At 30.6% G+C, this 14,342-nt stretch overlaps 1 protein-coding gene across 3 annotated transcripts in view; it reads left to right on the top strand.

Annotated features, from left to right (window-relative positions):
- The first annotated feature begins 13,420 nt into the window (after positions 1–13,420).
- Ide (Insulin degrading metalloproteinase) overlaps positions 13,421–14,342 on the top strand; it is a 24,913-nt gene continuing 23,991 nt past the window's right edge. For all 3 annotated transcript variants that reach the window (XM_017624205.1, XM_017624204.1, XM_017624203.1), the window contains exons 1-3: positions 13,421–13,754; positions 13,894–14,049; positions 14,179–14,313. In XM_017624205.1, the coding sequence (XP_017479694.1) occupies positions 13,675–13,754; positions 13,894–14,049; positions 14,179–14,313 (371 nt within the window). In that variant the 5' untranslated portion in view covers positions 13,421–13,674. The remainder of the gene's footprint in view (positions 13,755–13,893; positions 14,050–14,178; positions 14,314–14,342) is intronic.

Genomic DNA, 14,342 nt, shown 5'->3' with positions numbered 1-14,342 from the left:
CCTAAGCTATGTACCTCTACATAGAAAACTGGTATAGAACTATCTAAAAATAATTTATAAACCGTATAAACAACTTCCAATAAATTACATTAAATTGTTTAATATACCTACGAATGAAAAAAAACCATATATTTTCACTCCCCTACATAGCCCTTCTGGTGTAATCACTTTCTACTAACGCATTGCAAGTAATTATACATATGTATACATATATGTATATTAAAATCTCGTGCTACTGAGTAAAATCACGACATTTTTCCATTTTATTTATTTGGTTTTTGCTGCAATGGAAAATTTTTGCAAACTGATTGCATTATTTACTCACAGCTTAGTTTTGTGACAACCTCAGATATTAAAACTCAACACAAATAACAGATAGAGCAAGAGAAGAGCAGAAAAACAATGACTATGGCAAAAGGGAGAGTAAGTAAATAAAAAGTGAGTGAACTGGAAATGCAAGCAATGCAATTATTTTCAGCTTAATTTGAAGTTGGAATAAATGTATCTATCTATACTTAAAAGCATTTGTAAATATGTTGAATGGTATGTATGTATAAGGTATGACAAATTTCATTTGCTTATAGCAATTTACGATGTCATCTATGTACACTCGGCAATACCATTTTGTTTTATGTTATTTTTAAACAAAAAACTTCACCGACTTTAATAAAAATTGATGAATGTAGTTAATTTTTTCATGCTCCAATGATGGGAACTAAACTACATAAGTTAGTATGCGACAAACTTTCAGTTAAAAAAAAATTAATAATATTCCCCTTTTACAAAAGTTCAAAACAATTAATTACTTAATAAGTTAAATAAAATATTACAACAATGTGGGTTTCAAACGAAAGGGTTCCGAAATTATTTCGAAAATATTTTTTGAGTGGGGGTTTCTGTTGAAAAAGTAAAAATCAATTTATATAACAAATTAAACGAAATATTTAATGTGGTATCAAACGAGATAGGTTTAGCCTTATTTTAAAACTATTTTTAAAGGAGGCTGCCAGCTGTTAAGAAATTCGAAATCAATTTAGTTAACATGTTAAGTAAAAAATTTTGATATGGGTGTCAAACGAAAAAGGTTTAAGAAAGCTCATTTCGAAAACGTATTTGAAGAGGGTTGCCACTTGTTTAAAAATATTATTGTGAGTATACATATGTTTTTGCATTAGTTCATAATTGTTGCCACTGTTTCTAACACACACATGCCTACTTTTATTATTTATTTTTAACATCTTTTGTTTTTAACTCGTATTTATGTATTTGTTGGCTTTAATAAACACAGTCGCCCCTGATGATGCTGAAAATTTCAATTTTTGAAAATTTCAACGAACGTGAAATAAGTGTTTTGTTTGCACCATCAAAATAATAGATCAGGCAAGCCTACAAGTGTATCAAATATATTCTAAGAACTGATCGCAACAAAACAAAAAAAAAAATAAAATAAAATAAAATCAATTTGGTTAACAAGTTAAATAAAATATTTTAATATGGGTATCAAACGAGAGGGATTCAAGAAAGATATATGTATGTATTTCGAAAATATTTTAGAAGTGGGTTGCCACCTGCTTAGAAATTCATAATCAGTTCAGTTAAGAGGTTAAATGAAGTATCTTGATATGGGTGTCAAACTAGAGAGGCATGGGAAAGTTTAATTTCGAAAATATTTTTGAAGAGGGTTGCCACCTGTAAAAAAGGCCGCATTTATTTTGAAATTATTTTCGAAGTGGGTTGTCACCTGTTTAGAAATTCAAAATTGGTTAAGTTAATAAGTTAAATGAAATATTTTTATATGGGTGTCAAACTAGCTGTATCTATTTCGAAAATATTTCGTACCATCATTGCCACCAGTTTATGAGTTTTAAATCAATTTTATCCTTAAGTTAAATGAAATCCAATAAATATAATAATAATATTTTGAAGACTGTTGCTACCTTTTTATGAGTCAAATCCCATATAAAATGTTGTCAAAAGCTGTTTATGAAAGCCTTTTTTCAAAAATAAATATTTTTAAAAAGGGTTGCCGCCTATTTAAAGTCGAATCGTTATAGATGTCAAACATAGTTGAAAATTTAGTGAAATAGTAAATATGGACGATAAACGAAAGATGTTTGAAAAGCTTTATTGCGACAGTTTTTAAAAGGGGTGTCACCTGTTTCAAAAATCTAACTTAATTTAAATGATTTTTTTTTTATAATTTAAAGTTACTTCCTAATTAAGTGAACATTTGCAAATTGAAATATTTTTTGTCATTACAGCAAAGATTTTCCATTTATTTTTATACGGAAATATAATAGAATATGCGCAAGAAGGTAATTTTTAGCGATTTGAAACTTGCACTCGATAATTTTATAAAAATTATGAATAAAAAGTTTGAAATTTTGTTAAATTTTTTTGGAAAATTTATTGATTTTTGTCAAGTTTTTGTTAAGCTTCGAATAATTAAAATTAATAAAACAATATCACTTTGACCATAAGTGTATGTACAAACATATGTACATATGTTTTAATGTATGTTAGCAAAGTGATATACAATTTATTTGTGTCACCATTTAATACTAGCACACACTGCAATTGTGTCTTAAGAAGTTGAGTAGGTTTCATTTCGTTCTTTTTTATTTTTTCTCCTTTTTTGCTTAAAGACGCAACGTAGTGCAATAATTGTCACCATTTTTGTATAATTTACCCCGTTGAAATGCATCAGTTTTGTTTTTGCTGTTGTTGTTGCTGTTTCTGTCGCTGCTAATAAGCCTACTCTACTTTCCGCTATGTGCCATAATCGCTGCTTATAAAAAAAAAAACAGAAAAGAGAATGCTCTATAGCGCCACATGAACAGCAAGTAAAAAATAAAATAATTACAAAAAAAATTGCGAAGGTATGTAGATACATATGTATGTATCTATGTATGAGTGGGCAGCACCCAGCGGAGCTGTTGTGCGACTGAAGAGAACAAATATGAAATAGATTAAATAATAAAATTTTTTTAATATGCAGATAGTAATTAAATTGAGTAACAATGTATGAGTTTGCAAAAAAAAAAAAACAAATACATGAGTATTTTTTCTAAAAACTAACAACAAAAAAACGTTTTGATTGCGTCGGTGCATAGTGCAATTGCATTATTTTGTGTCACACTGCACCTACTAATTTACATAGGAGCAAACAAATTTGTTCATACATATGTATGTATGTTTGATGTACGCTAATATGTGTGTTTACTGTTGTATTTGCTCTAGCTTGTATTCCACTTGGCATATTGATTTTCTACACACGCCACCATACCGCCGCTCTATACCCTATACCCTTTAACTACATTTACTGTGGCGCTCCTCCATAGCTTGTATGCCCACAATGTACGAGTGCATGCATAGCAGCACGTCACTGCACTACATTCACTCTTGTATTCTCTACACTTTTTTTCTAATTATAAATTCTTTCAGCCGGCTTGGCAGCATTTTCTGTGGGGCTCGGCTCTGCTTAAAAATGTCTATTGCTGTGATTTTATAAATTTTTATTTTTTTAATATTAGTTGAGTTTTCATTTTATCAGTTGAATTCTGCAATTTCATTCGTAGCTCTTTAGGCGTTTTATTACTAAAACACCCAACCCCTTATGGTACGAACGCTACATACATATGTATAGGTATAAAAGCGGCAGTTAGAAGTAGGGAGATCGCCAGAAAATTGATTTTTCTTGTGCCAACTTGGTGCCACGAAATGTGCTGCTGCTTCTGCTGCTCATCTTAACCACATAATACTATACAAGCGCCAAGCAGCGAGTGCTTATTTGTTTAATTTTTCAATATTGAAAACTTGCATTTTATAAATATGTAGATATTTTCTATTGCATTATGTCTACGTCAGTTTGTATAAATTTGCAACTCTTACCTCTCAATTATCTTTTATTCATTTATTTAGTTCAATACGCAAACTATTTTTATTTTTATTTTTTAATTTTTATGCACTTATTCATCACTACTTATATGTATTTATTTGCGTTATTGTACTTCTGTTCTTGCAGTGCATAGATTTCTTTCTCTATTCTACTATGCTCCAATAACTTTTTTCTTGTTCACATTGCAGCTAAATTTGTATCAATTTATTTTTTCCTGCACTCTTTCAATCCAATTTTTTAAAGTTAATATTGCAATTTTTCATGAGAATACTTGCACTAATGCATTTTTATTTTGATGTACTTCTTAAATTTATACACTTTTTGGCTTTAACATTTCACAAGCCGACTTTTCCACTGTGTGAGGAAATGAAAATTTTAAGTGGCTCTGCCTCATCTCTCCTCATTCGCTAATTTTCAAGTAACCGCTTTTGTTCATTTTACTTGCACTCACGGAATTTTTCTTCTGGACTGCTGTCAAATAACACGGTCGTTAACGGTGTTGTTTTCTAGGGAGAATCGGAAGAGATATGGATGGAATCGAGCGGTATGTGGGTATATTCGAAACACAGGGTAATCCTTTACTGAATTTCAATGAATATTTCGGGCTATCGGATATGTTGCTAATCGATTTCCGGTTCAGAGCCATTTTGAAATAATTTAAGCCCATTTCAAAAGCAATTGTATATAAAATGCGATGTTTTCTTAGCTTTCTGTTGTATTACCGATGGCGTATTAAATAGGTAATAGTAGTAGGGCGAACACAACCATACTAGGTATTTTATTGTTGCTTGAGAAACCTAGAATGTCAAAACAGAAAGAACTGTAATTACATTCGGCCAATCAAAAGCAAGCAAAAATGATGCTATTGTATGTGTATATGTTTATATGAATGTAGCAAAGTTTGACAGTTCAGATTTTTCACGAAATAGAAAGAAATTAAAACTGAAACCCGGCTTCTACTACTTGTTTAATGTGCCTTGGACTTACCTAAAACTAAGCAATTTTAATACTATTTTAAAAAATTATATATTTCCCCAGTCTATTTGCCTCTGTAAATAATTCATTTCCGTTCTTATGCGTTCAATTTTCACGCATGTTCCTCTTTCATTCGTACCGATTCCATCAGCTGATTTCTGGGTTTTGTCAAAAGTGACATCTTTCAAAAGAACCGACTGAGTGCTACTGTCATTTTTTATTTCACTTCCATTAATTTACGTTTTTTTTAATGCTGCACGTTTTGGTGAGGGAAGTGATTAAATAAGCAAAAAATCCACAAAATTAAAAGCTTTTGGCTGTAAATGCTTACGTTGTGGCAGCAGATTATTAGAAAAAAATAATAATTTATAACAAAAACGAACGCAACTATTACTAAAACTAATTGTTTAGAAAGCAAAGCGCAGAATTTGGGGAGTAAAGTAACAACAACAAAATAAATAGATTAATGTTTATTAGACAAGCACTGGTATTATGTTGTAGACAACAACTGCACACACGATCCATATTAAACGCAAACAACACAAGGTATGTAATTAGAATGGCAATTAGGTGACATGCGAATCGTTAATACCGTGGCCATGACCATGCCATGACATTACCTATTATTTTGGATAATATCGTACCCAATTTGTGACTATTTCGAACGGCTAGAAGATTCTAACAACCCATGCTATATTGTTTTATTTTCTAGCGAGCTTGATATTATTGTATTCCCACAGCATCCGCATTCGGTTCGAGATACATGGTGACTCTCACGATACAAATTTGGCAAAGGATGACGGAAGTTTGTATATCATTCTAAGCTTCTCTATTTTCTTTTTTGAAAATACAAACTCCTGAATATTCAGAGTTGGTCTTGGACAAATTACATACAAAGCCTGAATAAATGTTTTCTGAAACCATCTCTAATTATGGAATTTTATATAGTCTCTTGTTCTAAGCCTTCGAAAACTTTCTTAAACCTAGAATACTAACCTAGTTGTTTATTCCTTTAATACTAACGTTCGCCTGTGAGGCTACTTTATTTAAAAAATGGGCTTAAACATATTTCATATGTTTTTCAAGTAAAAAAATAAAATTATTTAATAGTTTTTTTAATATTAATAAAAATAATTCTTATTGGAAAATAACACTTATTTTATAATTTTTTTGAAAGGGATCATTTTAAAAAATAAAAAAAAAATATATGTATATTTTAAGTCGATCGAAATCAAACAATCCATAAATTATCTTAAAGTTATTCGTATTTACTTTCCCACTTAAAAGGAATTAATTGTTTATCTTTTCTATTGTGACTTGTACTTACAAATGCAATAGACTTTTTTGTATCATGTTGTGCCTTATGAATAAAAATTCACCAATTGCTTTTTCCTTAAAATTTCAGACCTTTTACGTATATTTATTTAAGTAAATCAAGCAAACGGTTTGAAATCTTAAGAAAAAGCAACTGCTTAGTTTTTGTTCATAAGGCCCATTCACTGAAATCTTCTTCCAAATTGTTCTCACTACCGGTTCCATTCAATGATATTTCTTCCAACCATTTTAGAACTTGTTCTTCATAGGTATCCCTCTCGAAAAGTAAAAAAAAAAAAATTAAGTTCAAAACAGAAAATAGCCAACAAACATGTTAAAAACTGAAATAAGAACAGCAAATAAAATTACCTTTACCATGATAAAAATATAGTAAGGTAGAACCGCTGAGAGTCACTTTTAAAATTCTTGACGTTTCCAAACAATTTAATTTTTAAATTTACTCACAAACTCACTCACACATTTTCATTTTCAATCTCAAGCAACAACAATTTCGAACAATTTCAATTTTTTATTTTCACTTTTATATGATTTTAAAATGTTGGCAAACTTCAAAAAAAAATCATGGCCGACAAATTGAGAGAACGGTTCTACCTTGCTATGTTTTTATCATGACCTTTACTACTATCGCTCGCCTGTCGTGCTATCTTATTTTCATTTTGACGCAGTTCAATGTTGATTCTTTTACTTTTATTTGGCTTTGCTTTTTGTTTTCGCTCAATTTAATTTTTATAATTTTTAAAAACGAAAAAAAAAACGTTTGAAATGAAGTGAGCCCATGATACAAAAAAGAAGGTAGTTTCAATAAACAACCTTTGACGGATAATAAAATTTTTTGAAGTTTCATAATTTGTGAGTATTATCAACGGCCACTTTGATAATATTAAAACAATAAATCGGAGTATTTTCTTTCCCATATTTATACCAATGTAATAACATTTCAAATCAAAAACCATTATCAGTACTTGGAACTGTTAAAGGAGACTTCATCGTAATGGTTCTCTTCATTTTGTAATAAAAACCACGCGCGCATTTTTCTGTTTTTTTTTTTAATNCCATCTTGNGATTTAAAAATCAAATTCTAAAGAANGTTCTTCCNAAATGAAACCTTTTTATATTTAGGTTCAAATTTGCTTTTAAATTTCTCATCAGATTTTGCAAACAATTAGGCTTTTAGCATCATTAAATTTCACAAATTAATTTATGCAAAACACCTGAAGAAGGCTTGAACAGACCGCCCTCCGATAAACAGCTAACAGATCGTGGTTTAAAGTACAAAACCGTGTATCAACAAAATGCACAACTGCGTATGTGAGGTTGCATAAATTATTTAGAAGAGAGTAAAACACTCACATTTCAAAATGGTTCTCTTTTTTACAAAGAAATCGCATTTCAGGACGAATGGATAAGGGTTGAGCCAAGAGCTTGTGTGAGCAAATCCAATTTTTGGAGAAAAATGTCAGTTACGCGGTTTTGCAGTTACACATTCTCATGCGTTCTGAAACCTAGTCGTCAACCCCATTTGCGAAATCATTTAGCCGGCATAATTTTCTAGTTCATCATATTCCACATCTTTGAATGTACTGATAAAATCTCTGCTTAAAAAAATATATTTCTTCCAGTAATCAGGTAGCATGAATTTGATGAAATGCCATAATTTTATTAAAAGTCAAATGGTTAGCAACAACAACGAATGTCATTAAATGAAACTACCTTCTTTTTTGTATCATGAGTGAGCCATACAAATTTTTGAATTTATTTACAAGCAAATGTTTTTTACGGGCTTTTGCAAATTAAATAAGTTCTCTGTAAGATGGTTTGTTTAAAAAAATATGTAAGTACGTGTACATATGTGGGTATGGAAATATCCCTTTTCCCTAGCAGTAAACGTTTTAGCGTGGGCAACAATGATATTTTTTAAAGGAAGGCAGATCGGATTATGAGCTCTCTGGGAACACAATACCTGTAATTATTGTACCATGCTATGTGTCAGAGCTTCGCCTGGATAAATGTGTAAGTATGAATGTATTGTATTTTATTACAAGTACAATAAAACGTAATGAATTTAAATAAAAAATAATAAAGCTACGTTTGACGAAGTTAAAAATCGCATTTTCGTTTCTACACCTAAGCTATGTACCTCTACATAGAAAACTGGTATAGAACTATCTAAAAATAATTTATAAACCGTATAAACAACTTCCAATAAATTACATTAAATTGTTTAATATACCTACGAATGAAAAAAAACCATATATTTTCACTCCCCTACATAGCCCTTCTGGTGTAATCACTTTCTACTAACGCATTGCAAGTAATTATACATATGTATACATATATGTATATTAAAATCTCGTGCTACTGAGTAAAATCACGACATTTTTCCATTTTATTTATTTGGTTTTTGCTGCAATGGAAAATTTTTGCAAACTGATTGCATTATTTACTCACAGCTTAGTTTTGTGACAACCTCAGATATTAAAACTCAACACAAATAACAGATAGAGCAAGAGAAGAGCAGAAAAACAATGACTATGGCAAAAGGGAGAGTAAGTAAATAAAAAGTGAGTGAACTGGAAATGCAAGCAATGCAATTATTTTCAGCTTAATTTGAAGTTGGAATAAATGTATCTATCTATACTTAAAAGCATTTGTAAATATGTTGAATGGTATGTATGTATAAGGTATGACAAATTTCATTTGCTTATAGCAATTTACGATGTCATCTATGTACACTCGGCAATACCATTTTGTTTTATGTTATTTTTAAACAAAAAACTTCACCGACTTTAATAAAAATTGATGAATGTAGTTAATTTTTTCATGCTCCAATGATGGGAACTAAACTACATAAGTTAGTATGCGACAAACTTTCAGTTAAAAAAAAATTAATAATATTCCCCTTTTACAAAAGTTCAAAACAATTAATTACTTAATAAGTTAAATAAAATATTACAACAATGTGGGTTTCAAACGAAAGGGTTCCGAAATTATTTCGAAAATATTTTTTGAGTGGGGGTTTCTGTTGAAAAAGTAAAAATCAATTTATATAACAAATTAAACGAAATATTTAATGTGGTATCAAACGAGATAGGTTTAGCCTTATTTTAAAACTATTTTTAAAGGAGGCTGCCAGCTGTTAAGAAATTCGAAATCAATTTAGTTAACATGTTAAGTAAAAAATTTTGATATGGGTGTCAAACGAAAAAGGTTTAAGAAAGCTCATTTCGAAAACGTATTTGAAGAGGGTTGCCACTTGTTTAAAAATATTATTGTGAGTATACATATGTTTTTGCATTAGTTCATAATTGTTGCCACTGTTTCTAACACACACATGCCTACTTTTATTATTTATTTTTAACATCTTTTGTTTTTAACTCGTATTTATGTATTTGTTGGCTTTAATAAACACAGTCGCCCCTGATGATGCTGAAAATTTCAATTTTTGAAAATTTCAACGAACGTGAAATAAGTGTTTTGTTTGCACCATCAAAATAATAGATCAGGCAAGCCTACAAGTGTATCAAATATATTCTAAGAACTGATCGCAACAAAACAAAAAAAAAAATAAAATAAAATAAAATCAATTTGGTTAACAAGTTAAATAAAATATTTTAATATGGGTATCAAACGAGAGGGATTCAAGAAAGATATATGTATGTATTTCGAAAATATTTTAGAAGTGGGTTGCCACCTGCTTAGAAATTCATAATCAGTTCAGTTAAGAGGTTAAATGAAGTATCTTGATATGGGTGTCAAACTAGAGAGGCATGGGAAAGTTTAATTTCGAAAATATTTTTGAAGAGGGTTGCCACCTGTAAAAAAGGCCGCATTTATTTTGAAATTATTTTCGAAGTGGGTTGTCACCTGTTTAGAAATTCAAAATTGGTTAAGTTAATAAGTTAAATGAAATATTTTTATATGGGTGTCAAACTAGCTGTATCTATTTCGAAAATATTTCGTACCATCATTGCCACCAGTTTATGAGTTTTAAATCAATTTTATCCTTAAGTTAAATGAAATCCAATAAATATAATAATAATATTTTGAAGACTGTTGCTACCTTTTTATGAGTCAAATCCCATATAAAATGTTGTCAAAAGCTGTTTATGAAAGCCTTTTTTCAAAAATAAATATTTTTAAAAAGGGTTGCCGCCTATTTAAAGTCGAATCGTTATAGATGTCAAACATAGTTGAAAATTTAGTGAAATAGTAAATATGGACGATAAACGAAAGATGTTTGAAAAGCTTTATTGCGACAGTTTTTAAAAGGGGTGTCACCTGTTTCAAAAATCTAACTTAATTTAAATGATTTTTTTTTTATAATTTAAAGTTACTTCCTAATTAAGTGAACATTTGCAAATTGAAATATTTTTTGTCATTACAGCAAAGATTTTCCATTTATTTTTATACGGAAATATAATAGAATATGCGCAAGAAGGTAATTTTTAGCGATTTGAAACTTGCACTCGATAATTTTATAAAAATTATGAATAAAAAGTTTGAAATTTTGTTAAATTTTTTTGGAAAATTTATTGATTTTTGTCAAGTTTTTGTTAAGCTTCGAATAATTAAAATTAATAAAACAATATCACTTTGACCATAAGTGTATGTACAAACATATGTACATATGTTTTAATGTATGTTAGCAAAGTGATATACAATTTATTTGTGTCACCATTTAATACTAGCACACACTGCAATTGTGTCTTAAGAAGTTGAGTAGGTTTCATTTCGTTCTTTTTTATTTTTTCTCCTTTTTTGCTTAAAGACGCAACGTAGTGCAATAATTGTCACCATTTTTGTATAATTTACCCCGTTGAAATGCATCAGTTTTGTTTTTGCTGTTGTTGTTGCTGTTTCTGTCGCTGCTAATAAGCCTACTCTACTTTCCGCTATGTGCCATAATCGCTGCTTATAAAAAAAAAAACAGAAAAGAGAATGCTCTATAGCGCCACATGAACAGCAAGTAAAAAATAAAATAATTACAAAAAAAATTGCGAAGGTATGTAGATACATATGTATGTATCTATGTATGAGTGGGCAGCACCAGCGGAGCTGTTGTGCGACTGAAGAGAACAAATATGAAATAGATTAAATAATAAAATTTTTTTAATATGCAGATAGTAATTAAATTGAGTAACAATGTATGAGTTTGCAAAAAAAAAAACAAATACATGAGTATTTTTTCTAAAAACTAACAACAAAAAAACGTTTTGATTGCGTCGGTGCATAGTGCAATTGCATTATTTTGTGTCACACTGCACCTACTAATTTACATAGGAGCAAACAAATTTGTTCATACATATGTATGTATGTTTGATGTACGCTAATATGTGTGTTTACTGTTGTATTTGCTCTAGCTTGTATTCCACTTGGCATATTGATTTTCTACACACGCCACCATACCGCCGCTCTATACCCTATACCCTTTAACTACATTTACTGTGGCGCTCCTCCATAGCTTGTATGCCCACAATGTACGAGTGCATGCATAGCAGCACGTCACTGCACTACATTCACTCTTGTATTCTCTACACTTTTTTTCTAATTATAAATTCTTTCAGCCGGCTTGGCAGCATTTTCTGTGGGGCTCGGCTCTGCTTAAAAATGTCTATTGCTGTGATTTTATAAATTTTTATTTTTTTAATATTAGTTGAGTTTTCATTTTATCAGTTGAATTCTGCAATTTCATTCGTGCTCTTTAGGCGTTTTATTACTAAAACACCCAACCCCTTATGGTACGAACGCTAATACTACATACATATGTATAGGTATAAAAGCGGCAGTTAGAAGTAGGGAGATCGCCAGAAAATTGATTTTTCTTGTGCCAACTTGGTGCCACGAAATGTGCTGCTGCTTCTGCTGCTCATCTTAACCACATAATACTATACAAGCGCCAAGCAGCGAGTGCTTATTTGTTTAATTTTTCAATATTGAAAACTTGCATTTTATAAATATGTCATAGATATTTTCTATTGCATTTGTCTACGTCAGTTTGTATAAATTTGCAACTCTTACCTCTCAATTATCTTTTATTCATTTATTTAGTTCAATACGCAAACTATTTTTATTTTTATTTTTTAATTTTTATGCACTTATTCATCACTACTTATATGTATTTATTTGCGTTATTGTACTTCTGTTCTTGCAGTGCATAGATTTCTTTCTCTATTCTACTATGCTCCAATAACTTTTTTCTTGTTCACATTGCAGCTAAATTTGTATCAATTTATTTTTTCCTGCACTCTTTCAATCCAATTTTTTAAAGTTAATATTGCAATTTTTCATGAGAATACTTGCACTAATGCATTTTTATTTTGATGTACTTCTTAAATTTATACACTTTTTGGCTTTAACATTTCACAAGCCGACTTTTCCACTGTGTGAGGAAATGAAAATTTTAAGTGGCTCTGCCTCATCTCTCCTCATTCGCTAATTTTCAAGTAACCGCTTTTGTTCATTTTACTTGCACTCACGGAATTTTTCTTCTGGACTGCTGTCAAATAACACGGTCGTTAACGGTGTTGTTTTCTAGGGAGAATCGGAAGAGATATGGATGGAATCGAGCGGTATGTGGGTATATTCGAAACACAGGGTAATCCTTTACTGAATTTCAATGAATATTTCGGGCTATCGGATATGTTGCTAATCGATTTCCGTTTCAGAGCCATTTTGAAATAATTTAAGCCCATTTCAAAAGCAATTGTATATAAAATGCGATGTTTTCTTAGCTTTCTGTTGTATTACCGATGGCGTATTAAATAGGTAATAGTAGTAGGGCGAACACAACCATACTAGGTATTTTATTGTTGCTTGAGAAACCTAGAATGTCAAAACAGAAAGAACTGTAATTACATTCGGCCAATCAAAAGCAAGCAAAAATGATGCTATTGTATGTGTATATGTTTATATGAATGTAGCAAAGTTTGACAGTTCAGATTTTTCACGAAATAGAAAGAAATTAAAACTGAAACCCGGCTTCTACTACTTGTTTAATGTGCCTTGGACTTACCTAAAACTAAGCAATTTTAATACTATTTTAAAAAATTATATATTTCCCCAGTCTATTTGCCTCTGTAAATAATTCATTTCCGTTCTTATGCGTTCAATTTTCACGCATGTTCCTCTTTCATTCGTACCGATTCCATCAGCTGATTTCTGGGTTTTGTCAAAAGTGACATCTTTCAAAAGAACCGACTGAGTGCTACTGTCATTTTTTATTTCACTTCCATTAATTTACGTTTTTTTTAATGCTGCACGTTTTGGTGAGGGAAGTGATTAAATAAGCAAAAAATCCACAAAATTAAAAGCTTTTGGCTGTAAATGCTTACGTTGTGGCAGCAGATTATTAGAAAAAAATAATAATTTATAACAAAAACGAACGCAACTATTACTAAAACTAATTGTTTAGAAAGCAAAGCGCAGAATTTGGGGAGTAAAGTAACAACAACAAAATAAATAGATTAATGTTTATTAGACAAGCACTGGTATTATGTTGTAGACAACAACTGCACACACGATCCATATTAAACGCAAACAACACAAGGTATGTAATTAGAATGGCAATTAGGTGACATGCGAATCGTTAATACCGTGGCCATGACCATGCCATGACATTACCTATTATTTTGGGAAAATAATTTTTTACTTATTTCAATTCATACTCAATTTCACAACATTTGTAGCTTTGGAGAAAAATCCAGTTTATTGTTGGCGCGCGGAAAAACCAATTTTATATTTCAGCGTAAAATGAGCGCTTCATCCACTGCGGCTGCTGGCGAATCGAGTGGTGTTAATAAGTTGCCGTTGAAAAAGCCACAAGAGCTAGAGGCTATATTACGGTGAGTAAGCAAGTTGTTAATGAATGCCAGATATTTGCACAAAAACAATGTACCGATGAAAACTTGTTTTAGTCAAGTTGCATACCAGCCACAAGTAACTAACATTTCTTTTTTACATTCCTTACATAGCTTAAATGACATTGCCAAATCCGAGCAAGACACACGCGACTATCGCGGTCTGCAATTGGAAAATGGTTTGAAAGTATTACTAATCAGTGATCCCAAAACGGATGTTTCCGCAGCAGCATTGGCAGTTCAAGTTGGGTAAGGAATTTGCTATAACTTTACTTTTC

This window comes from Rhagoletis zephyria, unplaced genomic scaffold, assembly GCF_001687245.7.
Source record: "Rhagoletis zephyria isolate East Lansing unplaced genomic scaffold, Rhagoletis_zephyria_1.1 Rzeph_scaffold_03528, whole genome shotgun sequence".
Lineage (NCBI taxonomy): Eukaryota > Metazoa > Arthropoda > Insecta > Diptera > Tephritidae > Rhagoletis > Rhagoletis zephyria.
The sequence above is the reverse complement of the archived record's forward strand: the minus strand, read 5'-3'. Positions and strand labels throughout refer to the sequence as shown.